The 27253-nt window shown below is 36.4% G+C and overlaps 2 protein-coding genes across 3 annotated transcripts; one reads left to right on the top strand and one right to left on the bottom strand.

The window, feature by feature from the left end:
* Nucleotides 1-1064: 1064 nt before the first annotated feature.
* Nucleotides 1065-19612, bottom strand: LOC120206727. The gene is made up of 16 exons (XM_039206310.1): nt 19476-19612; nt 17687-18684; nt 16787-17420; nt 16604-16693; nt 16413-16499; nt 16222-16308; nt 16031-16117; nt 5947-6030; nt 4031-4102; nt 3877-3948; nt 3585-3782; nt 3426-3508; nt 2201-2230; nt 1914-1983; nt 1499-1597; nt 1065-1370 (listed from the first exon to the last, which is right to left on the bottom strand). The coding sequence occupies exons 1-16, from the start codon at nt 19476-19478 to the stop codon at nt 1308-1310; spliced, it is 2757 nt and encodes a 918-aa protein (XP_039062241.1). The 5' UTR covers nt 19479-19612; the 3' UTR covers nt 1065-1307.
* A 1614-nt stretch (nt 19613-21226) lies between these two features.
* LOC120206728 (ankyrin repeat domain-containing protein 13C-A-like) lies at nt 21227-24924 on the top strand. Of its 2 annotated transcripts, none has more exons than XM_039206311.1 (3): nt 21227-21321; nt 21435-23191; nt 24352-24924. In XM_039206311.1, exons 2-3 carry the CDS (start codon nt 21581-21583, stop codon nt 24691-24693), a joined length of 1953 nt encoding a protein of 650 aa, XP_039062242.1. In that variant the 5' UTR covers nt 21227-21321; nt 21435-21580; the 3' UTR covers nt 24694-24924. The 2 variants fall into 2 exon arrangements, with proteins under 2 accessions (XP_039062242.1, XP_039062243.1); XM_039206312.1 differs by having other exon boundaries at nt 21240-21321; nt 21538-23191.
* The last annotated feature ends 2329 nt before the right edge of the window (nt 24925-27253 follow it).

Below are 27253 nucleotides of genomic sequence, written 5' to 3'. Positions count from 1 at the left end.
ACAACCCCTAAGTCTAATATGATTTGTGAATGATTTTTTTTAAATGTGAATATTTTTTAATTTACCATGTGGAAAGTGGATGAATCCTTCCAAATATAAACAAGTTTGTAGTGCAAATAAAGGGAAGTGAAGAGTGGCTTACATAGACACTTGGTGGGCCAGCCCCAATAACTTTCCAATATCACCTGCCTCCAACATGGCTACCCACGTGTCTCAATTTTGTTACTTCCCTATTTTTATTTCGAGTAAAATACATTTCTCACATAATTTTACTCTCTCTCCTATTTTACTCACCGAACTTTTTTTATTTTTATTTTGGTTTGCCTCGACTTCCTGAGTCCGAATCTATGGTTATTTCACGAAAAATATATCAAAACCTGTGAATATCGACTAAAACATTTCGACTTCTTTACTTTCGATATTTAATTTGTGAACTTCACAACAAGTTTCGATAAAATAGAGATCAGATTCGAACTCAATATATTAAAGTGGAACAACCTATAAAATTTAAGATCAAAAACCCATCATCTACAATGGTTGACGAAGGCCGACGGTAGCATCCGGCCACCGTCTACGCGTGATATTGGGGGGCTAGTGCAATTCCTCGTATTAATAGCAACACGTGTCTGATTTGGGGGGTTTTACCCCACGTGGATGAATCCGACCATTGTTTTCACTTGCGTTCCCTATTGTTTGCGTGCTCTTTGTCTTTGCCCCCGTTTTTCCTGTTTTAGGGAACATCAGATCTCTCCCCTTTTGTTTTCCCTAAATTTTAGGGACATTGGATTTAGACGGCGCTATGTCTCTTTCAAATTTTCAAAGGACTTATTTCGATAAAAGAAAAATATTATGACCGGAAAGTAACTTTTCGATAAAAGAAATTAAATCATTTTTATCATTTACAGTATGCTACTTCTAGTATTAATATATTAATTTATTCAATTTCTAAACATAAACAGCTTAACATATCTTTTAAAATTAATATTTTACATTAATATATTTAATATTAATATAATATAAATTTCATGATATATAAAATAAAAATACATATTATAATCTTGAAATCTAGACTGGTAGTTGATTAGGTAAATCTACTCTAGAAAATTTTGAGGTTTAAGCTCGGAAAATAAGTATGAACCCTACACAGAGTCCGATGATCATTTTGTAATTGTTCGATAATACGAGGGCTTTTTTGGTAGTAGAAAAAGAAAACTGAAAAAGTTGCATGCGATGCCCCATAACTTTACACAATATATTCATGATCTCCTCTCCTTTCAACATTTCAAAGCATATACGCTCCTCCCCATTCAATTTATGGATGAGTTGCAAACCGGGCATGACGTTTTCCGGCTGAGCCACGGATCGATACACTGCAACACATGAAGGGAACATAGAGGATTAAAAACATTAAACTCGTCAATGTCCTCCGTATAGGTCAACTCGAAATCAGTTACAGACGGGGAAAACGAAGTGGCGTTGCCAAGATAGAACAGCTTACGTCCTTGTGAAATTTATGTAGACAAGGAAGATGGCGAACAGTTTCTCCAGTGGAGGGGCTTTCGAGGCATATGGTACAAACTTCATCGGAATTATCAGTCTGCATAGAGAAAGGAATCGGAAACAATAATTCACAGCTGATTTCTGGAGAAACTGTTTTCGTATCGACGATGAAAAAAACCAGAATCACAGTCAAATCGGTATGATCTCTGAGCCGCCGGTTTTATACCGTTTGATCTGGTTAATTGAATCCTCATTTCTTGAGGACATACCAAACCAGACATGTCATTGGTTCCAGATTGAACCAGTCTGACCGACCAGTCCGACCTTTTCGTCCAACACATACAGACGAGGAAAAAAAACTTGTACAGGGTGTGTGTGATTCCCCCCCCCCTCTCAATGACCAAGAAATATACCTGCACTTTCGAGAGCGGTAAACTGTTAATCTGCCGAGTAGAAGCTCCAGTACGCTGATGATTATTGTCACTACTGCAGGAACACGAAAGGAGACGATATAACGACTTCAACATTCGCAATCCAAAGGAAATCATAAATAGAACATTAAGGCTATATAGAAATATGATGAAGCAGAAGTAAAAAAAAAAATTAAAGAAGAATAGAAGATTAATTATTGAAGTTAAAATCTATCGACGGATTATTAGTCTTTCTCTGCCATTCACCAGTAGGCTGATCGTTATTTTCGTCGAGTGCCAAATACCTTTCATTATTGCTACTGCAGGAAGACAAAAGGTGATGATATGGCAACTTCGACATTTATAATCCAAAGATAGGAAATTTTAAATAGAATATTAAGCAAGCAGGCATCACCGAAATAGGCTAAAGCAGAAGTAAAAACAGGGTAAATTACAGAAGATAGAGATTAATTACTGAAGTCAAAAGCTATAGACGGATTATTAGTCGTCAAAGATAGGAAATTGTAAATTGACTATTAAGCAAGCAACATCGAAATAGGCTAGGGTAAATTACAGAAGATAAAGATTAATTACTGAAGTCAAAAGATATCGACGGATTAGTAGTCGTCCTCTACCTATATCAGATACTCTTAACCACACACATAACTTGCCATTCTACAAATTTTCAACATCTAGATTTTTCCTTCAACCTAACTGCAATAAGTGATAGTCGTGGAACTGGGTGGTGGTCTATCTATGACAATAAAGAACTTGGATGGAACATATAAACTGACATCGATGTCGCGAACAACTGATCGAAAAGAAGAAAAAATTGGGCTTGTTAAAATCACCGTATAGAGAGAGTTGTGAACCACTTTGGGATGCTATCAGTTCACCAGTTGTAAAACATTATAGGTCCGCTAATCACCCAAGATGCTCAAAATAAAGTTGTTCGCTTCCAAAAAAAAATGTAAATTGGCCAAAGGTGGCACCAAATCTGTTGTAGGACTTTATTTAGTTTGATACGACTTTCCTAGTTTCCTTAATTAAAGTAATAAGCAATCTTTATTTAAAGAGATGATGAATAAAACAATGGCAATGAAACCTTTCACCAAACTCTAAAAGAGATCCTGGTCTGTTCTCTAATGAGTCCTAATGTTTTAAACTCCCTTTGATGAGTCTGAATTGTAAATAAAAATATTTTGTCCCAGAAATTGAAATGAAGAGAAGGCAATTAATCTCGATTCTAGGCTTCCCTATCAATCGCCCTGTGACGGAGCCTATTTGCATATTCTTAACATTTGTGTATAAATACCAAATATTAATGCATAAAGTAGAAACCCTCAAGACTGAACTTACATTTCACAGCCCTAGACACTTAACATTGCCACAAAAAAATGGCCCTATTGTAACCTCTAAATAAATTGTCTACCAAATTGCAAGATATTAATCAAATATGGTCAACACAAATCCATTTCTAATAGTAGTAATAAAAAAATTATAGAAAAATCGTACTCGGTAAAATCATGAATTCGGAAGGTGTCACCAGTGATATCAACTTCTATAATATTCTCCATGGCTTCTATCATATTAGGTCTCTGTATCAGGAAGCCAAAAATTAGTTTTTGTTGAAAGTAAAAGATCAAGGATAGGACAAAAGGGGGGAAACATTACCATATCCAAATTCATGTCCGATGGAAAGTGAAAATTCCTTGTCGTAGATGGTACTGCTTGACGCTGATTCAAAACTTGATTCCTTGACCGCGACACTCTAGAATAAGTAGAAAAACGAACCCGTGTACCTCTTCTATTTGAAGTATTCTGAGAAGTTCGCAATGGGGACCGAGCACGAGACTGCCTTGCTGAGCCTCTCTGCATAAGAAGCAAAGAATAATATAAACAGTAGTAACTTGCACAAATTCAAAAGGAAAATCACTCTAGAAGAAGTACAAAAATGAGTCCGTACACCTCTCCTATTTGAAGTATTCTGAAAAGTCCGCAATGGAGACCGAGTACGAGACTGCCTTGCTGAGCCTCTCTGCATAAGAAGCAAAGAATGATACAACAGGAGTAACTTGCACAAATTCAAAAAGGAAAAGCAAGGAAAATGAAGCCCATACTCCTCTCCTATTTGAAGAATTCTGAGACGTCCGTAATGAAGACTGAGTACGAGACTGCCTTGTTGAGCCTATCTGATTTGAAGCAAAGAATAATATTACATGAGGAACTTATACAAATTCAAAAGCAAAGCATCAAGTTCATATAGTTGAAGAGAGGATGAATACAATCTAAAGTACAAGAAAGAAAAACGATCAAAATCGAATTAACCAATACATTTCTTTAATGCTTGAAAAATAAAAACCTTGATCGGATATAGAATACAAATATAGAATCCTACAATAGGTCTTTCCACTTATTCAAATAGAATAAATGAAATATAGTTTCCCTTCTCTTCAGGGAGCAAGATTAGCCCCAATCAAACAGTAAAACTAAGGTCATTCAACCTAGCAGCAACAAAAAAGAGAGTACTCATAAAGTTGCACCTCTACCATCTTTGATAACAACCAAAACTGTAAAAGCATCTAAAAGCGATTCAGAGAGGATGGTTCCTAAAATTTTGTGCAAGCTCTTTTATACTCTTTCTTGTGTCAAAAATAAGTTCTTAACTTCTTGAAATTACATCAACAACATACACAGCATCAATGCTCATTTCTGAGATCAGAAAAATACAACTCTCCTTATTAAACCAGAAAAGAGAGAACTTCTCCATTAAAGAAAAAAGAGGAAAAAGATAGTGAGAATAAGAACATCCTTTTAGCAATTCTCAAGGAAAAAATAACTTTGAACATTAAACAAGAAGCCAAGGGATACAATCACGTAACCAACCAGAATAATTGGCATACACAACTAATTATAGCAAGATTAATTATCAATGTGTTTGTACTCAAATAGAAAATATAATAAAATTAATTATGAATGTTAAAAAGCATTTTAACGATAACAACAAGCTCTTGGGTCTCAACTCTCAACATGCAAACAATGATTTGTGGCACATCAAAATGAAATTATTTATCTTAAGACAAGCCCATGGATTATGCATAAAGATTAGGCAATAACAGAAAGCAAGTGCAAACCAAATAACAGTGTGCATGCACCAGGGAAAATGTCCACAACTGACAAGTATCAGTAACTACAGACGGGTTTACAATATAATGACCAAGATATATAGAGACATACAGTGTTTGCATCACTGATTCCTTCAATTAGTAGTATCTCATTAAAATAGTCTTGACAAAGCTAATCACTTAGCCGCAAATTTTTTGGGATATGGTAGCATGGCACAGCTGTATAAAAGCTAGCTTGTCCAGATTTGCAGGATGTGGGATCTCATACCTCTTTTACTAAAACATCAAGGTGTATTTCTCAGAGATGCCAATGCTAGAAGCGAGCATAACACTAGGTTTCAAGACATTTTTAGGTCCAATGACCAGGCTAGAGCCTCCAAGTTTCCCTTCTATTCCTTCTGTCCTTCACGAAAGCAGGATTTGGTTTCAAGTCTTTGGGTACAACAGAATTTACCACCCTAGCTCGCTGGCACTATATTTTTTAGATGGTTATAATACATGTGTTCACAAGATTAAAAAGGGGGGGGGGGGAGAAGTTTAAATCAATCTCAGTTCATTTACCAACCAAACTCTAATTTGCTCTCCAGCCTTTTATTAATTATCACAATCAAATATGCAAAAAAATTAAATAACATGGAACTACAAAAACCTTAATGACCTCAAGGTTTGTGTTAACCTTGATAATTTACCATGTGGAGGGACAAAATTACTAAATCCAAGTCTCTTCTACTTTTAAGATTAGAAATCCATGCCCCTTGTAATGTCACGTTTCCACTAGTTTAAACACAAATTTAGCAGGCATCTTAATGTTCATAAGATGTTTCATGAATCATGATGCAAAGTCATTTCATGACACTCTCAGGTAATCATCATCTTAAACAATACAAAATAATAATTTCAAGCTTACTCACCTGATTACCCGCACGAAGACTGTGAGTAGTACTGGGGAGTGTATCTTCCTCCTGCTGAAGTGCCCTTGCAACGTTTTCTTCAATCTGTTGAAAGATCCATAAACATTTAACGCTAGCAAATATAATTGTTCTTGGAGTTCACAGGCTGAAATTTGTTAAATGAAAACAGATCAACCACACCATCGAGACCTCGTGATATAATTGTTCTTGGAGTTCACAGGCTGAAATTTCACGACACTTGTCAGATATTAGATTCCTAAATTAAGGAGGTTGAGTAGGATTGGTAAATATTTTATTAGTTAGGATCCCCAACTCTAAGGGATTGTTTTTATTACTAGAATTAGACTTTCCCAGTTTAGAAGTTACCTAAGATAAGGCATAAGTTTGTATATTTAATTTTAAGTTTCCCACACGTTTAATATGTGAGAATTACATTAAAATTCATGTCTTTTGACATGGTATTAGAGCCACTCGTATTTGGGTGTTAATCTTCTTGTTGAGCAGTTTTTTCTTAGTTCCTATCATTCCTTGAGAAAGTATGACACCTGATCGGCAAAATGTGGGCGATGTGGGTGATTACAGCAGTACTGAAACTGCTCAAGGAGGCACAATGAGTGAGGGAAGTCACTCTAATCCGACGAGTGACTTACAAAATATACAAGCCGCCTATAGATTGAATGGTGAGAACTACCTTAAGTGGTCACAATTGGTTCGAACTTTTCTAAAAGGAAGAGGTAAATTCAGTCATCTCCTCGAAAAGGGTCCTGAGGAAGGAGATCCCAGATTCGAGGCTTGGGATGAACAAGACTCATTAGTGATGTCTTGGTTGTGGAATTCAACGGTGTCTGAAATTAGTGATATCTGTATGTTTCTTAGAACCCAGGAGATATGGGAGGCTGTAAAACAAACCTATTCGAAGGTTCGAGATGCTGCCCAGATTTATGAAATCAAGAAGATTTCAGACACCAAACAGGGAAGCAAATCAATTACAAAGTATTCTAATCTGCAGCAAAATCTTTGGCAGGAAATGGACCACTATCAATGCATTCAGATGAAATGCAGTGAGGATGCAACAATTCTAAAGAGGTTTGTCGAAAAAGATAGGATTTATGACTTTCTTGCTGGACTAAATATAGAATTTGATGCAGTAAGAGTCCAGATTCTAGGAAAAGAAGATTTGCCCTCACTGAATGAAACTATTGCTATCATTCATGCTGAAGAAGGAAGAAGAGGAGTGATGGTGGTTGAAAACAATCAAGTAGAAAGTTCAGCCTTGGTTACTAGAGTTGTTCCTGAGGGACCAACACGTCTGGAACAACAAAGTATTGAAGGCAAACCGGAAGGAACAAGGACAGTGAACAGGGACTCCTTATGGTGTACATACTGCAAAAAGCCTCGCCACGCCAAAGAGAAATGTTGGAGATTACATGAGAAGTCTCAGTCAGCAAGTAGGAACTTCACAGAGAAAGGAAGCTCAGCAAAGGGACAGAGCAAAGCTTATGCAACCAAACAAGTGGCTAAGGAATCAGATGAACAATTTGTTGAGTTCAACCGAGAAGAAGTAGAAAAATTGAAGAATCTACTGGAATCCTTAGAAAAACCATCATTTACAGGTACATGCAATCTGGTTTTCTCAGATATATCCTCTTCCTCTTCTCAGAATTGTAATGCCTTGGAATCATCCACCCACATATCTACCCAAAACTCCTGGATAATTGACTCAAGAGCCATTGATCATATGACTAATTCCTCACCTACACACCCTGCCCTAGCAACAAGAAAATCACAATTGCAAATGGTACTATGGTAATAGTTGCTGGCCAAGGAGATATTGCCATTAGTAAAACTGTAAAACCCTATTGCTTAAAAATATCCTACATTTGCCAAAACTATTTACTAGCCTTATTTCTATTGCAAAGCTTATCAAAGATACTAACTGCAATGTTCTGTTTCATCCTACACAATGCATTTTTGAGGAGCAAGAAACGAAGAGTATGATTGGGTGTGCTAGGGAAAGAAACGACCTATACTACCTTGAAGACCTTAGTAGACCAGCTAGAGTTTTGAATACCCAGCCGTTGTCTTTTTTATCCGAATCTACAACCAATAAAGACCAAATCTAGCTACATCATTTTCGCCTTGGTCACCCACCTTTTAGACTCTTAAAAACTATGTTTCCCTCCTTGTGTAAATCCTTAAATATTGAAGAATTTCATTGTGAAGTTTGTGAACTCGCAAAGCATAAACATTCCTCTTTCCCAGCAAGTAATAAACGAACCAACAATCCCTTTACTCTTATTCAAAGTGATGTTTAGGGACCTACTATTCCTAACTGTAGAAAATCAGACTATAGAAAGAAAACATACTGTATAGTAGAAAACAGATCGTAGGAAACAGTCAAGTCTGTTATTTTATTCTTGCATACTTTCAATAGAAACATATTACATATTTATATACAAATCATGCCTCTAAACTAGGAAACTCTAAGTTAGGAAAGATACTAATCTTAGGAGATGTAATCCCTTGAAATAAGAGATTTGAAAACAGAAAATAATTACAGAATCTCTTGACAGCTCATTTCTATAATTCCTACACTCCCCCTCAAACTGGTGTATATATGTTGTATATTCCCAGTTTGAATGACAACTCATCAAAAGTCACTCGTGGAAGGGCTTTGGTGAAGATATCTGCAAGTTGTTTCTTCGTCGCAATGTACTGCAGTTGTGCAACTCCATTGTTGACCTTCTCGTAAATAAAATGTATGTCTATCTCAATGTGTTTCGTTCTATCATGTTGTACTGGGTTTTTTGCTATACTCATAGCTGATTGACTGTCACTAAAAATCTCAAAATTCTTCTTGTCATCTAAGTCCAGTTCCGAGAGCAGTCTTTTAATCCACATTCCTTCACATATTCCGAGAGCCATTGCTCTAAACTCTGACTCAGCACTACTTCGAGAGACAACAACTTGTTCCTTACTTCTCCAAGTCACCAAATTACTCCAAACGTAGGCACAGTAGCCACTAACTGACCTTCTATCAGTTAATTAACCTCCCAGCTTGCATCCGTATAAACCTTCACTGTTCTGTCTTGATTTTTTCTAAATATAAGTCCAGCTCCTGGGGTGAACTTCAAGAACCTTAGAATTCTGTTAACAGCTTCCAAATGTTCTTCTCGAGGATCACTCATATGTTGGCTGACAATGCTCACTGAGTATGCAATATCAGGCCTGGTCAGTGAAAGGTAGATCAACTTCCCAACTAACCTTTGGTAGGTTTCCTTGTTTATTGGATTTCTAGTCCGGTCCTTGCAAAATTTCAAGCCTTGCTCCATTGGAGTTTCAACTGGTTTGCAGTCGAGCATCCCTGTTTCTGCAAGAAGATCCAAAACATACTTACGCTGGTTTATGACCAGCCCTTCTTCGGACCTTGCAACTTCCATACCCAGGAAATACCTCATACTCCCTAAATCCTTGGTTTCAAACTCCTTTGCAAGATTCATCTTTAGTTTTTCTATTTCTTCTATATCACTGCCAGTTATGATCATATCATCTACATAGACAATTAGGAGGGTTATCTTACCACTCGGTGTAATTTTTCTGAATATTGTGTGATCCGCTTGACTTTGTTTGAAACCATTCTGTGTCATAACCTTAGCAAATCGATCAAACCAAGCCCTGGGAGACTGTTTTAAGCCATATAAGGATTTATTGAGCTTGCACAGTTTTCTTAGTGACCTTTCCTTCTAATCCGGGGGGACCTCCATGTATACTTCTTCTTCAAGGTTCCCATTCAGAAAAGCATTCTTTATGTCCAGCTGATGCAATTTCCAGTCCATGTTAACAGCTACTGATAACAATATTCTGATGGTATTCAATTTTGCAACCGGTGCAAAAGTCTCTTGGTAGTCGATGCCATAGGACTGAGAAAAACCTTTAGCAACCAGCCTTGCCTTGTATCTTTCCACACTCCCATCCGAATGATATTTGACTGTGAATATCCACCTACATACAACAGCTCTCTTCCCTTCTGGCAAGTCTGTCAAACTCCATGTCTTATTCTTTTGCAACGCTTTTATCTCCTCTTCCACAGCTTTTTTCCACTCAAGAGATTGAAATGATTCTATCACATTTCTTGGGATTTTCACACTGTTAATGCTGACAGTGAAGGCCCTGAAATTAGGTTGTAATTTCCCATATGCAACATACTTATTTATGGGATGAGCAGTGCATTTTCTTACCCCTTTCCTAATAGCAATAGGAAAGTCATCAAGATCAACAGTAGTAGCCTCTTGGTAATCATCATTACCTTCTGTTTTAGATGCAACAAGATCCGAATCTGGTTCTTGGCTTTCAGAGGCAACAGGATCTGAATCTGGTTCTTGGCGAATGCTAGGCTGATTGATTTCTTCAGCAACATCTTTCCTTCTTCTTGAGTAAACACTGAGTTGTTTCGGATGGGGAGTTATGGTTTCAGGGTCATTGTTAGGTGCATTTTTGATAGTGGTGGAAGGGGTTTTGCACGGACTAGAGTTCTGAGGTAAGAAGAAAGGTAATTCTTCAGAGTTATTTAGGTTATTCCCATCACCCTAACTAGGAATTGGAACTGTGCTAGCCGGCTTTGGAGAGACAGTAATAGGTAAAGAAAGGATAGGCTGTAAAGAAATATTGGTTTGAACAGACTGAAATTCCTTGTAACTCTCCCCCTGAATTTCTGTTCCCGAAAAATAAGGTTGGTTTTCAAAAAATATAACATCAAAGGAGACATATGTCTTTTTTGTGGAAGGTGAGTAACACCTGTAACTCTTTTGACTCGAAGAATATCCCAAGAACACACACTTTATGGACCTAGGATCTAATTTCCCTCTGTTGTGGATATGAACAAAGGCTGTACACCCAAACACCCGAGGAGAAAGACTTGAGTTTAAATGTTTAAAATGGGAAAAAAGTTGAAACAGAACCTTAGTAGGAATTTTGAAATCTAAAGTCTTACTTGGCATTCTATTGATGAGGTACGTGGTTGTAAGAAGAGCTTCCCCCCAAAGATACTTAGGAGCATTAGCAACAAACAGAAGAGACCTAATAACCTCTAGAAGATGTCTATTTTTCCTTTCAGCTATCCCGTTTTGTTGAGGTGTGTTGACACAAGACGTAAGGTGAACAATGCCTTTTTCCTTAAAGAAATACCCAAGAGTTTTATTCAAATACTCACTCCCATTGTCACTCCTCAAAATTTTTATTTTTGTGTCAAATTGGGTTTCAACTTTTTGATAAAAATTTTAAAAAGAGACTCAACCTCAGACTTTTCTCTCATTAAGAATACCCATGTTGTCCTAGAGTAATCATCTATAAAAGATACATACCACTTATACCCAGAAATACTTTTGACAGGAGAAGGGGCCTAAATATCACTATAGATGATGGAAAAAGGTGTTGTTGGTTCGAATTTGGCTGCAATATATGGTTTTCTGGTGTGTTTGGGTATTTGACAAATTTCACAGGAAAACAATGATGAATCTTTATTTATAAATAAGTTCGGTAACATTTTGGAAAGAGAGTAAAAATTAGGATGACCTAATCTAGAGTGCCATAACATAATTTTATCAGTATTGAGACCAGAAGATAAAATTGGTTTCCTAAGAGCACTGGATAAGGCATGATTATGAGATGTTTTACCTCCAAGGGTGTACAATCATTTGCCCAGCCTAGCACTGCCAATCACGCTCTTCGAGTCTTGTGCCTGAAAAATGCAACCACCAATACCAAACACAACATTACAACCAGAATCTTTAATTAATTTGCTGACTGACAGCAGATTGCATGCAAGTCTAGGAACATAGAGGACATTATGAAGTATTAGATTTTTGTTTAATGTAACAGAACCACTCCCTTTGACTGTAGTGAGAGAGCCATCTACTATTTTGATAGAAGCTGGTAAGCTGCTTTCATTATATTCCTCCAAGAGATCAATATTTCCTGTCATATGATCTGATGCACCCGAGTCTATTATCCATTGTACCGAGAAAGCATATGGGTTATTCCCATCAATAGCAGTCTAAGTCACATTGGTAAGCCTGACTGTCATACTGCTCAAAATCTGCTGCAGCTCCTCTATCTGTTTCTTGCTAAAACTGCTTGAGGAATCATCTTGAGAGGGAATATGGGCCTCCTTTTGAAACCTGGACCATGTGGGCTGCAAGTTGGCTGATTTTCCGTGCAGCTTCCAACATTGATCTATCATATGGCCTGGTTTCTTACAATGTTCACACCAGAGGCGATTTTGCCTCTGCTGCACTGAAAATCTAAAATCTGAAAAAATAGATTGAGATGGGCTGGTCTGGGAAGTGATTTCGGATGCTGAGGGATCCCAATTAGCCATGAAAAAAATAGAGTTGAACAAGAATTGATTTAAAAAGAAGTGGAAATCGGATTGATCGCTCTGCTCTGATACCATGTAGAAAATCAGACTATAGAAAGAAAACATACTGTATAGTAGGAAACAATCAAGTCTGTTATTTTATTCTTGCACACTTTCAATAGAAACATATTACATATTTATATACAAATTATGCCTCTAAACTAGGAAACTCTAAGTTAGGAAAGATATTAATCTTAGGAGATGTAATCCCTTGAAATAAGGGATTTGAAAACAGAAAATAATTACAGAATCTCTTGACAACTCATTTCTATAATTCCTACACTAACATAACTGGGGCTAGATGGTTTGTGTCTTTTATAGACGATTGTACTCGGGTTACTTGGATTTACCTACTGAAATAAAAGTAAGATGTTACCTCTACTTTTAAAACTTTCTACATCATGATTAAGACTCAGTTTGGGGCTGAAATAAAGCGAATTAGATCAGATAATGCCAATGACTACTTTAATAAAGTCCTAGCCCCCTTTTTTTTTATAGGAATAGGAGGTCTCATTAAAAACCTCCTTCTTAGTTGGCTCTTGTGGAAGAGACAACATCGGAAGGAGGAAAAGAGTACCTCATCTTTTTAATAAACCAAAATTACATAATCTTACATCTTACATCATAACTTCCCAAAATAAAATACAAACCAAACCTACCATAAAGCTATAATCATCAACCAATTCCCTCCTTAGCTAACTTATCTGCCTCTGAATTGCAACTCCTAGGAATCCATCTAACAATAATACCCCTGGCAGAAACTAAGGTCCCAATTTCTCCAACCAAAGTACTGAGAAACGTAGGGGCAGAAACTGGTGACAGAATCCAATCAACTGCTGATTTACAATCAGACTCTAGGATTAATCTTCCTTTCGAAGCCCATTCAGACGAAAGGAATAGATCAATTCCTTTTTTAATAGCCTTCAGCTCAGTCTTAAAAAAATGTATTATACATGAGTCCTCTTGTGTAAATACTCCCCAACAGAATAGGGTAGTAGAAAGAAAGAATTGACATCTCCTTTCCATAACTAGAGCCCTTTTATTTCAAAACAAGGTCCCTAAAAGGTACTGGGGAGAGGTTGTGTTAATTGTCACTTACACGATAAAAATACTTCCCACTAAAGTCCTCGATTCCCAAAGTCCCCTTCAAACCCTTACAAAAATCTTTCCAAATTTCAACACATCTCTTAACCTAAAATCGTGGGTATTTAGGTGTTGCTTTTGTTCACATCCATTCTCAAAGTCGAGGTAAACTTGATCCAAGGGCATTGCTATTCCTCCACTCAAAAGAGCTACAAGTGCTACCACCCACCTACAAGGAAATACTACACCTTCGCTGATGTCACTTCTGTGGAAAAAGAGAGTTATTTTACAGTTCCTTATCTTCAGGGGGAAATATCATTTAGGGAAGACAAGGATGCAAATTTGTTTTTACTTCAGTCCCTTATTGATCTTCCTACATCTACTATACCTATACAACCTACACAACCTGCTCCTACTCCATCTTCTTCTCCTCAGTCAGAACCTAATGCTCCTCAACCAAACATTAATACATCGCAACCCAATATTCAGGACACTACTTATCCCCTAAGGGTCTATTCGAGGAGGAAGACACCTATGCAGATTCAATCATCCCCTTCTCATGCTCTTGCTCCTATACAATTTGAGGTACATTTTGAAACTTCTTCTGAACAAAATGATTCTGAAAATGCTATATCAACTTCTGATTTTGAATTTCCCATTGCTATTAGAGAAGGAAAAAGAACCTGCACCACCAAACATCCTTCCTATTTGTTTATGACCTACAAAAACCTATCCCCAAATCACAGAGCCTTCCTTACTAGCATAAATGACATTACTATTCCTAAAACAGTATCCGAGGCATTAGAAAATGAGAATTGGAAAAAGGCTATGAAAGAAGAAATGGAAGCACTGGAAAAGAATAAAACATGGGATTTAGTGAAGCTGTCAGAAGGGAAGAAAACAGTGGGACACAAATGGGTGTTTACTATCAAGTACAAGTCAGATGGTTCTTTAGAAAGGTACAAAGCAAGATTGGTGGCAAAAGGGTACTCTCAAACCTATGAGATTGATTATCTTGAAACATTTGCCCCTATTGCAAAGATGAACACAATGAGGGTCCTACTGCCCTTGGCAGTTATTCAGGGATGAAATTTGCAACAGTTTGACATTAAGAATGCTTCTTGCATGGGGACCTTGAAGAGGAAGTGTACATGGATATTCCACCTAGATTTAGTTCGAATACTGGACAGGCAGTTTACAGATTGAGGAAAGCTCTACATGGAGTAAAACGGTCCCCAAGAGCTTGGTTTAGGAGGTTTACTAAAGTAGTGCTAAGACAAGGTTTCAAACATAGTCAAAGTGGCCATACTCTGTTTGTGAAACACTCTCCTTCAGGGGAGTAACTGCATTGTTGGTATATGTAGATGATATAATTGTTACAGGTAATGATTTTGAAGGAATTGATAGTTTAAAGAAGTGTCTTATAAAAGTGTTTGAAGTGAAGGAGGTTGGAAGATTAAATTACTTCCTTGGTATTAAGGTGGCACACTCATAGCAAGAAATCTTTATATCTCAGCAGAAGTATACTTTGGACTTGTTGAAGGAAACTGGAAAACTAGGATGCAAACCAACGGAAACTCCTATAGAAGTCGATCACAAGCTTGGAGACTCCAAGGAGGATGATATGGCAGTTGACAGAAGTTCATTTCAGAGACTAGTGGGAAGGCTTATCTATTTGTCACACACCAGGCCAGACATAACATATGATGTTGGGGTTATGAGACAATTCATGCACAATCCTAAGGAATCACACCTAAGGGTTGTAGTCCAAATTTTACAGTACTTGAAGGGCACACCAGGCAAAAGGAATTCTGTTTAGAAGAGAGGGGAACTGGACTCTGGAAGCATACACGGGAGCAGACTATGCAGGATCCATAACTGATAGAAGGTCAACCTCAGGCTACTACACTTTCTTCGGAGGAAACTTAGTTACTTGGAGAAGCAAAAAATAGAATGTGATGGCCAGATCCAGTGCAGAAGTTGAATTTCGACCTATGGCATTGGGAAGAAGATTATTTTAGAGGACTTGAAGGTAAAATGGAATGGAGCGATGAAACTATACTGTGATAACAAGTCAACAATCAACATTGCTCATAATCCAGTTCAACATGATAGAACAAAACATGTTGAAGTGAATAGACATTTCATAAAAGAGAAACTTGACAGTGGCTTGATCTGTACTCCCTATGTGACCACTGGAGATCAAGTTGCAGATATACTTACCAAGGGACTACCTGGTAAGTATTTTCAGAAGTTAACAGGCCAGCTAAGGATGGAAGACATCCATCCCCCCATCTTGAGGAAGAGTGTGAGATATTATATTCCTAAATTAAGGAGATTGAGTAGGATTTGTAAATATTTTATTAGTTAGGATGCCTAACTCTAAGGGATTGTTTTTATTACTAGAATTAGTCTCTTTCTTAGTTTAGAAGTTACCTAAGATAAGACATAGACTTGTATATTTAATTGTAAGTTTCCCACACGTTCAATATAGGAGAATTACAGTAACATTCATGGCTTTTGACAACACCCTCAAGTAATCAACAACTAAAACAATAAAAAATTAAAAATTTCAAGTTTACTCACCTGAAGATACTCACGAAGGTGATGAGTAGAAGTACTGGGGAGTGTATCTTCCTCCTGTTGAAGTGCCATTGCAATGATTTCTTCAATCTGTTGAAAGATTCGTAAACATTTAAAGCTAGCAAATATAAATAAACAAGTAACCATCAATGAGGGAGAAAAGTGGTAGAATTAAAAATTTCAAGTTTTCTCACCTGAAGACACTCACGAAGATGACGAGTAGAAATACTGGGAAGTGTATCTTCCTCCTGTTGAAGTGTCTTTGCAATGATTTCATCATTCTGTAGAAAGATTCGTAAACATTTAAAGCTAGCAAATATAAATAAACAAGTCACCATCAATGAGGGAGAAAAGTGATAAAATTAAAAATTTCAAGTTTACTCACCTGAAGACACTCACGAAGATGAAGAGTAGAAGTACTGGGGATTGTATCTTCCTCCTGTTGAAGTATCCTTGCAATGTTTTCATCAATCTGTTTAAAGATTCGTAAACATTTAAAGCTAGCAAATATAAATAAACAAGTCACCATCAATGAGGGAGAAAAGTGGTAAAATTAAAAATTTCAAGTTTACTCACCTGAAGACGCTCACGAAGATGACGAGTAGAAGTAATGGGGAGTGTATCTTCCTCCTGTTGAAGTGCCCTTGCAATGTTTTCATCAATCTGTTGAAAGATTCGTAAACATTTAAAGCTAGCAAATATAAATAAACAAGTCACCATCATTGAGGGAGAAATGTGGTAAATAGAAACAGGGTCAACCTCAAAATTTTCATATATTGGGACCTTGTGATATAATGTTTCTTGGAGTTCACGGGCCAAGATTTCATCTGATTCAACTTGTCTTGCCCTAGCCTCTAATTCCTCATCACTGACACAGTCTCTAAAATTGGCATTTGTCCCTCTCATTTCAAATGACTCATCAAGATCCAAAACATTCAGATGTTGCCCAATATTAATTCTAGATGACCTTGACCTCGATGATTCCTGAGATGAGCCAAGAAACACAACATTTGCATCATAAGGAATGAGCCTAGTGCTTTCACCACTATTTCCTGAGGTTAATTTGTTTTTCGTTTGCCTTTTAGGCATCATATTTTCTGGAGAAGGTTCACTTATATGGTTGGATTTTGAGAAGATCACAGGAGCTTTTTCAGTTGCATCATGATTTCCAAGCCAACCAGATAGAACTATGTTGTTTCCTCGATAAGTGTCATTTCTTTTTACAACTTTATTTTCATTCTGTTGACTCATTTGGCATCCAACATTTTTAAATATGCTGAAATGATGTGCATCTGCACGGTCTACATTTTTTGAACAGTTGTGTATACTTCTCTGACCAACTTTTTTCCCAAAGCATTCATCTCTAATCGAATCGCTATTGTTCTTAACAGCACTGCAGCAAGAAAACCACATGTTTTAGTCATACAGACCCTTGTTGTTAGAATTAAGGAATAAACATAAGTTAATCCAACAAGATTATCTTGACATCAACATTAATTTGAAAATAAAAAAAGCTATATCGTCATTTTACACATGCTATTCAAAGTACCAGAAGGAATTTCGTTTAATACAGAAATGAAACCAATAAACAATATAAAGAAAGCACCAGGTAGACAATAGGCACAAAAATCTAATTAAAGGACATTAATTAAATTTTACCTTCCAGATAAACTAGTAACATTGATATCAGGATTCATGGATGCATGGGGATGGACAACTCCTCCTTTACCATAGTAATTATCTTCTGAGATTATCCCACTTATGTCTCCACAAGGACTGTTGCTAACTACATTCCCAATATTGTGTTCAGATTTAAAGCTGATCTGGGTTTGTTCATTGAGTTGTTTAGCCCTGGTAGCCATATTCAGAGGGGCGATGCAACCATTCCGAACCACCCTTTTTTTCCCGATTGCTCTTGGTGAGACATCAGGATGGTGAGTTGCAAACAATTGCTTTTCCAATCTAAGAGGGGAAATACAAAAGAGATCCACCCCTTTTGCATGATCCATACCAGAGCCAACACCTTTGAATCCAGTGTCATCTATTTTTTCTTTACCCTTGCAGTTATCTCTGGCCGTTGCAGAATTGCTTGAAGAATTACATGTAAAAGAACCACCATTTCTTGGTACATTACCTTTTCTTCCTCCTTCAGCAAAGCAATTTTCTGATCCACCTTGTGGAAATTTCATTTCAGGTTTGTGCATATTCCGTCCGGTTAAATTTACAATAGCATGGTCTTCTCCAAATCCAGAGGATTTATATGGCAGTTTAAAACAAGGAGCTTTTCCTTTATCCTTGTATTGCTCTCCGATGGAATTCCTGCTTCTCTCCAATGTTGCTTTTCTGGATAGGGGAGCATTTTCTCGAGTTTCCCCTAGTGGGGGCAAAACAATAGTGTTTTTTCGATGTTCAATTTCATCAACACCAGCTGAAAGTTTTTGAGGGTGTTTATAATGATTTCTGTGCAACCCATTTTCAGCAACCACTCTACCTCTGCCGCTTAGCCTATCCAAAGATGCAGAATTAGAATCTCCCACATGACCAGCTACATATAAATTGCCAACACGATGACTTCCATTCATTCGTTGTGAAGATAACCTATCAGGAGTGTCGTGTATGTCCACTAATGAATCAATGTCCATGTCCTCCATTTTCTGCTACAAATTAAGCGTACAAATCAGGCGTTTAGCAAACATTATATTCCAAGTTAAACTTTCAGCTCTGGAAAAGCCACTCTTTTTCATGAAAATAATTTAAGGCAATGTAAACCACACCCACCCCCCAAAAAAAAAAAAAGAAGAAGAAAAGCTAACATCTTACATGAAACGGAGTAAAGAAACTACGTTACTCGAGTGGCACTATTTTTATATTTTTTCTAAGTTCCTTTATGCATTTGGAGAGCCCTAGCAGGGTAATATCCCTATATTCATGTCATGACACGCATCGGACAAGAATCGGAGCAACATACAGATAAATGACTTCAGAATTGTTACTGCAGTTTGCAGACAACTAATGCAACAACCTAAACAAAAAGCAAAAAAAGCAAACTTACGGGAAAATATTGCAAAGCGTTAAACAAATATGAATTTCTACCTAGCAAACCTAAAAAATCTTACTTATTTTATCTAGGCAATATTTTTTTCAAATAGTAAACAAAAAATAAAATAAAAACATTAGTTAAATCTACATCAAATTCTAATTCCAATAATATAAAATATTAATCCCTTTGAATTGCCAGATACTAATAAAATAAAGGAATCTATACACAATCAGATAAAATAATCATAACAAAAACATATATTTTCTAGAATTGTAAGCAGATTATCTTTTTATTTTATAAATTCAAAAGATCTAATCATGGATTATCAAGACGGCCAAAAAAAAGAAAAGATCAAAGCAATCTTTGACATTTTAAAAAATATATATAAAAAGTAAAGAAATTCGTTACCATATTTTATTTTCAGCTTCCCGTGATGATTGAGATCGGAAAAAAGAGAACGATAGCTCCAGAAAATAAAAATAAACATATGAATACTTCAAATCCCTAAGAAGAAAATGCCATCAACTCATCTCAGACTCCCACTTGTTCGGGTCTGGTTCCGGTTAAGTAATTTCATGGTACTAAACAAAGGGTAAACTACGCTGGGCCACTTAACTATTCCCAGATTTTATTTTGATCACTGATGTTTGATTTAATTAATCAGACCACCAAACTATTTAAATACTTCAGTCAAGCCACCTCTGATTGGAGAAAAATAAATATGTTAAACTAAAAATAAATTAAAATAAATTTAATTCACTAATCGAATGATGACATGTGTCACCAATGACACATGACATCACTTGATTCGAGAGTTAAATTTATATTTATTTATTAAAATTAGGACCAAATATAAAGAATATATATAAGTAATAGGGACTAATTATGTATTTATACCAAAAAAAATTTAACTGCAGTGTCTCCTACTCTTTTAAATGTTAATGACATGTGGCTTGATTGAATCATTTAAATAATTTAATGATTTGATTGATTAAATTGAAACATTGATAGTCAAAATAAAATCTAACAATAGTTAAGTGATCATCAATGTAGTTTACCCTTAAAAATATAAGGATTTTACTTAACATATAAGGAAACCAAGCATGGTGTATGGTAAATGAAATTAATTTAAGGATAAACTACATTTAGCGGTCATTGAACTTTTAAGACACTTTCACTTGGGTACTAAACTTTTAAAATTTACATTACAATCATGAAACTTTTAATTCGCTTTTATTATGGTCATTGACATTAACAATCACTAAAAAAGGTTTTTATTATGGTCATTGAAATTAATCTTTTTTTAATATATATAATACTATTTTAAAAAAAATAAATTTTAAAATCACCAAATTGTGGCACATGTCACTTAACATGGGAAATTAACGTCGTTGATGACCCGAACACCTAAAATGATAACATTTGACACCTATATAGATAAAAAATAGTTTAAACATTTATTCTAGAATTGAAGTATGATTAGTACACTTCCTTTGGTATTAAGCCTAAAAAAAAAAGTAAAGCTCATGGCATTCGATATATAAAATATTAATTCTTAATCAGACGTTTATTTTACCTCGACTTAATATTGTATAATTAGTTTCTTCTGAATTTATTATTTAGCATTATTTTTATTATTATTGTTTTTAATCGCATTAAAAGTATATTATTATTTAAAAACAAGAAATAAAATACAAAAAATGGTGACAAGAAAGCAATTCCTTGTTCCTATCCTTCTAAAAAAAGGTAAAAAAATATTAAAAAATTAATGATTAAAAAATAATTTCAATACATTATTATATTAAAAAAAATCACATCCACATGAAGAATCCGAATTTCAAAAATCTGTAACTTTGGGTACTTGACTTGTCCTTTATTTTTATTTTTCGTTTCAGTTTTTGATTTTATAAACGCTTCATTTTGTGTTGGGTTTTCTTGATAGTTGGGGTTTTGTTTACTTTCCTGTATAGTTATTCTTTTCTTTAGTTCTTTGCGCATCATTTTGTATTCTCTACCGTACCGGATTCACCACCTGTTTTTCTTTTTAATTAATATTATTATTTTGTTTGGAACACCCGCGTGCATGTTCTTCAGTATTGTTCTGATCTGGATTGTGGATCGCAAGGTAGCAGTAAGAGAGGAAGAGAAGTGGAGGTGTCTTTGATGGGGTCAAGTGCTTGAAATTATTCTTCTTTATTTTTCTGGGAACATTATTTGGTTGCCTAGGAAAAAAAAGGAAGGAGGAAAGAACCAGGTAAGAATTTTTTGGATCTCTATTTCGTGTCCCCCAAATGTTCTTTTTACGGTAGTTATAATAACTGTCTATTACTGCGAATTGGGTGTGAATTGTTCTTCGATTTGTTTTAGGGAGGAATAGTTTGCTAATGTGCTTGCGCATTGTTGGGGAATTTTGAGTTGAGATCGAGTGTTCTTATGTTGAATGATTGAAATCGTGTTTTCAATTTGGAAGCTAATCTTAGGGTTTGAATAACGTATTTTGACTCCTGAGTGGCATGGCGGGTGTTGATGTTTCTAAGTATGCACATAGTCCGGTGCACAAAGCTGTTGCCATGAAGGATTATGCCTGTCTCAAGAGGATACTTGCCTCTCTCCCACGACTTGGGAACCCGGCCGAGATTCAGACTGAGGCAGCCTCGTTGTCCGAGGAAGAGAAGGCTGATGGGATCTCTTCCGTGATCGATCGGCGCGATGTTCCTAACAGGGATACTCCTCTTCACTTGGCTGTTAAACTCGGTGATGAAACTGCAACCGAAATGCTTATGGTTGCCGGCTCTGATTGGAGCTTGCAGAATGAACAAGGATGGAGTGCGCTTCAAGAAGCGATTTGTAATAGGGAAGAAGCTATTGCTATGACTATTGTTCGGCATTACCCGCCATTGGCGTGGGCAAAATGGTGTAGAAGGTTGCCTCGCTTGGTGGGAACTATGCAAAGGATGAGAGACTTTTACATGGAGATCACATTCCATTTCGAGAGTTCCGTGATACCGTTCATTTCCAGAATTGCTCCTTCAGATACGTATAAAATTTGGAAGAGGGGTGCCAATTTGCGAGCTGATATGACTTTGGCTGGATTTGACGGATTCAGAATTCAGCGGTCGGATCAGAGTATTCTTTTCCTTGGTGATGGCTCCGAGGATGGGAAGGTTCCTCCTGGGTCACTTTGTATGATCTCACACAAGGATAAAGAGGTCATAAATGCTTTTGATGGTGCTGGTTCTCAAGCAACTGATGAAGAGGTTCGACAAGAAGTGGTTGCAATGTCTCAAACTAATATATTCCGGCCAGGGATAGATGTGACACAGGCAGTTCTTTTGCCACAAGTGACATGGAGGCGACAAGAGAAAACCGAAATGGTGGGTGTCTGGAAGGCTAAGGTGTATGATATGCACAATGTCATTGTTAGCATCAAATCTAGGAGGGTGCCTGGGGCCATGACGGATGATGAGTTCTTCGTAGCTTCCAATGAGAATGAAACAGAAAGTGAAGAGCTCGATGAGATATTGACAGAAGATGAAAGGAGACAACTTGAAGTTGCTCTTAAGTTGGATTCTTCAGAAATATCCAATGAGAATGGTGATGCCATTATTGGGCATCGCCATAGCTGTTATGAATCTAGGCAAATCCCTCTCGAGGAGACCAATGGTTATAGAAATGTAGAGACTAAGCAGGAAAAGAAAGGATGGTTTGGTGGATGGAGGAAACGGGAGACAAAGCATGAACCACCGAGAAAGATTGTGCCGCCTAGAAGTTCTCTTTCTGTGGATGTAAAAGTTAGCGACTTACTTGGAGACTCTCCTTCCAAGAGTCAGATAAAACCTGGTAGGCATTCTGTGGAAATTGTGGCAAGGGATGATCGGAGGAGGATAAAAGATTTGAGAGCAACTTCTATGAGCTCAGAGAGTGGTAATCGGCGTAAGGATAGTGGCAAGGAGAATGAGTATAAGAAAGGGTTGAGGCCTGTTCTTTGGCTTTCTCCAAGCTTCCCGCTGCAAACCGAAGAACTCCTGCCATTGCTAGACATTCTTGCGAACAAAGTCAAGGCAATTCGTCGGTTAAGGGAACTACTCACTACAAAGCTTCCTGCTGGAACCTTCCCCGTCAAGGTATGTTCTTTTGATGAAACTTTATTTGTCTTTATCGTTCAGATTTATTGAGTTTCTCATCATGTACGTTTCTTAATAACCTTATATTTTTCTACATATTGTCTTCTCTTATGATTGTCTGGAAATGTCTCTAGAGATATGTAGTTTGCAAAAGATAGGTTGTCTTTATATGATAGAGTGATCACCTGGGCAGTTGTAAATGATTTTCTGCTTTGTATTTGGAGGCTTTGCTGATTACCCAAAATTTGTGATGACTAAGCAAAATGAATTCCAGTCATTGTCGTAATTATTCAGTAATGATTGAAGTCCTAGAAAGTAACCCGTATCGAACAAAAAAGACAGAGTTGGTTCCATTTTCCTCGAAACATTTCTCTCAAAGATTTTGAAGGTCTTATTTTTTATTTCCATTGCCAGCATTGTTCCAACCATTTTTGCATGATTCATCGAAACCTTTTACATCTTTTGCAATCCGTTCCAAGTATTGCATTTAGTGATGGAAAGTGTTAAGAGGGACTCATCTTTACAGGTTTCTTGAAATGGATATTATTTGTTCATTTGTTTGCGTTGAAAATTTTTATTTTTGGTTGGTTTAATTCACCTTTGCTGTAGGTTCAACAGTCAAACACTTGTAGTCCTTTTTTGAGTTGACTCTGCTGTTACATGTTCCTCATTGCAATAGGAGATTTTGATTCGAGTATTTGTTTTCTCGTTTATCTTCTTTTCTATTCATATACTTTAGCCTGGCATTTAACAGCGGCAGTCACCTGTTCGGTGTATTTCTGGAAAACTTTGCTTTGTCGCCACATATGCATCTTGGACTAAAATGTGTTCAAAGTTCTTAAATGTTTTGATTTTGAATTGTATACTCTGTCAGATTAATGAAAATTTGAACTGTAAGAGTGGAGTATGTCCTTAACACATGCAAATCTCCTAACTTACTCGGACTCGGGTGAGTTTCCGATATGGGTATGCTTCTTACATGGTATGCACAAATTTGTTCCAAGTTTTCCATTATATTTAGAGGGTTATATTCTTGTTTATCATGTTCAAATATGTGCGCGTCATAAGTGTCGATACGGTTATTTTAGCTCAGTCACTAAATGAAATGTATGAACATTGTATCATCAATTATACTAAGAAATGCTCATGGTTGCACTTAGGTTGCTATCCCAGTGGTTCCAACGATCAGAGTATTGGTTTCTTTCACCAAGTTCGAAGAACTACAGCCTGTGGATGAGTTTGCAACGCCCCCTTCAAGCCCCTGTGTCGGGCGAGAAAGCCCTGCAGTGACACATCTGACAGGTTCATCCTGGTTTCAGTGGATAAAGGCACCATACCAACGCCCGGGCTCATCCAATCACAGCAACAACAAGATCGAAAACCTTCAAGATCCATTCGCGATACCCCAAGATTATGCTTGGATCACAGCTGAAGCAAAGAAGAAGAAGATGCAGGAAAAGAGCAGAGCAAAGAAAGCTAAGAGCCAGAACCAGTCGAAGTGAGGCTTAAACGATGCCCGGATGTAAAACCGAAGGCAGCACTCCAGCAGATGGTAGAGTTCCACTAATCCATGAAAGTTGTGTTTCTATTAATGAATCAAAAAGAAACAAAAAAGGGGGTGGAAAGAAAATTGATGTGATTCTTACATTTACAGACAACATTTGGTTGGCATTTTTACTGGTTTTTGGATTACTGATTTACGTACGGTTTCTCACGGGATTGGCACCAGACATACACTATATGTTATAATATATATTCGAGTATGCTTGTTAGATACGCTTCATAAAACCGGATCAAAGTTAAACCCTAAATTAGTAATCTTGTCATGTCACTGAAAATCTTAAACTCAGACCCTAACCATGACACTGAAAATCTTAAACTCAGACCCTAACCTGAGGAAGCTCATATGTGTTGACTGATCATATATCTGACCATGAAAACTCGGGCATTTTGTGTTTTTAATATACTAATACCTAAGAAAGATGGAGAGGAAACAGCTTCAGCTATATATATACCAGTGTAGCCTGAGGAAACTTTCTTGTTTATATATATATATAGGGTTGGATCTAATTACATAGTGTAAAATCTTTTAGTTTTACATCTTTTAAGATCGTTTGAGGAGATATATCCGAATATTCTAACATACAAGGTGATCTTCGTGTTGCTAATTTGACTCGGGTGTCCTTGTTGTTTTTTAAGTGTCACACAAAGGCTAGTTTTATGACATAGTATCTCATGAGATTTTTTATGTTTTTTCTGTATTTATTAGTTGTTCTCACTTGTAAGTTTATTAGAGAAGTTCTGATGTTGTTAGACCTATTCTAAAAACCCTTGAATTAAGTCGAGCTTCTTGCACAATTCATGTCGATGGTACCGATACTAAGCCTATTAGTATCGATACTAACATTTCAATATTGATACTCACCTTTGGTACCGATACCAAAACTTCTTGTTGGAAACTGAAGAGACCTTGTGGTATCGATACTAAGCTTATCAGTATCGATACTGACCCTTCAATATCGGTACTAAAATTGACTACTAGAATCTGAGAAAACTTACAGTATCGATACCCCTGTGTTGGGAACTTGATTTGATGTTTGGAAAAATAATCAGTATCAGTGCCCACCCATGGTATCGATACCAAAACTAGCTACTAGTTGAAATTGGAAAATGGTATCAATACCCCACTGATACCCAACAAACAATATTGACACCCTATTCATAGGGTATCGATACCGTCAGTCAAAACTCGTTTTTTCTGGCGATCAGAAAAACATTATCGATAATGTTCATCCAATACCAATACCTAATCTAGAAATGCTCTCTTTGAGCAGTTCTATTATTCAATTTTTTCTAGAACTTTTTAATGATGTGGTATTTTAAAATTTTGATGTTGTTATTTTATTTATTAAATTAAATGCATTAGTTTGTGGGATTTTTGTGTGAATTACACAAATGGTCACTTAAGTAAATATTTTGTTTTAGCACTAAAGTTTTAAAAATAATAAAATAGTCATTAACATTATCGTTTTATAACAAATTTGTCACTCTGTTATTAACAATTATTACCTTGGTAATGGAAGACCGACGTTGCATGTTAAATTAACTTGACATCGTTTGACCATGTAAAATAAAAACTAATCGACCTTTGATTATTATCATTGGCCGTACTAAGCATAAAGTTTAATGTGTGATTTTGTTGTTGCTCACATGTAGATATTTAATAAAGATGATGAAAACAAGATCGAGGATATTACATCATTAAAAGAGTCACAATGACCTTAAGTGGATGGAAAAGCACATTATTAGTGCAATATATTAGTGGTACGTACAAAATTGTCTTATTTTGTCTAAATTGTCATTTAGGGTTGTGTGAGTTTAAACTTTTCATGCTTGTTCACGATGATGATTGTGTTCCTTTTAATAGGGATGATTTGATGTGTGATGACATGGAGTATGGTAATATTCACATACATGTATTGAATTTGTCATCAGGGACGGATGCAGAATCTTATGTTAGGGGGACGAACTTGAACTTATAAAATTTTAGGGGGCGAAAACATATTTTCAATAGAAAATATATAGAAAAAAATTTAAAATATATGATAATTTTAAATTTTTAGGTGGCGATCGTCTCCACCACCCCGCCTAGGTCTATCCTTTATGTCATGACAAGTGCATGATTGAATGCATGATTGAATGTATGTATGAAGTGTAAATGTATCTTGATATATATATATATATATATATATATTAATTTGAGGTATTGAGACATTGCATTGTATGCTATGTACTTTAATCATTAAGATGTGTTGCCATAACTAGCATGGAAAAATGATTTGGGTAAAATACACAAATGGTCCCCCGATTATAGTGTATTGCTTTATTAAGTCCTTTGACTATTAAAAGCTACAAAATGATCCTTTGGCAATAGAGTGTTGCTTTGTTGAATCCATCGACTATTAAAAGTTAACCTGCAGTAACACCCTAAATCAATATGACACACAGTCAACCGAGTAGAATGCTACACGTAACCATCGGAGTGACTAACCCAAATTTTTT

Source organism: Hibiscus syriacus, unplaced genomic scaffold, assembly GCF_006381635.1.
Source record: "Hibiscus syriacus cultivar Baekdansim isolate YM2019G1 unplaced genomic scaffold, ASM638163v2 tig00013960_pilon, whole genome shotgun sequence".
Taxonomy (NCBI): Eukaryota; Viridiplantae; Streptophyta; class Magnoliopsida; order Malvales; family Malvaceae; genus Hibiscus; species Hibiscus syriacus.
This window is presented reverse-complemented; position numbering and strand designations above follow the sequence as displayed.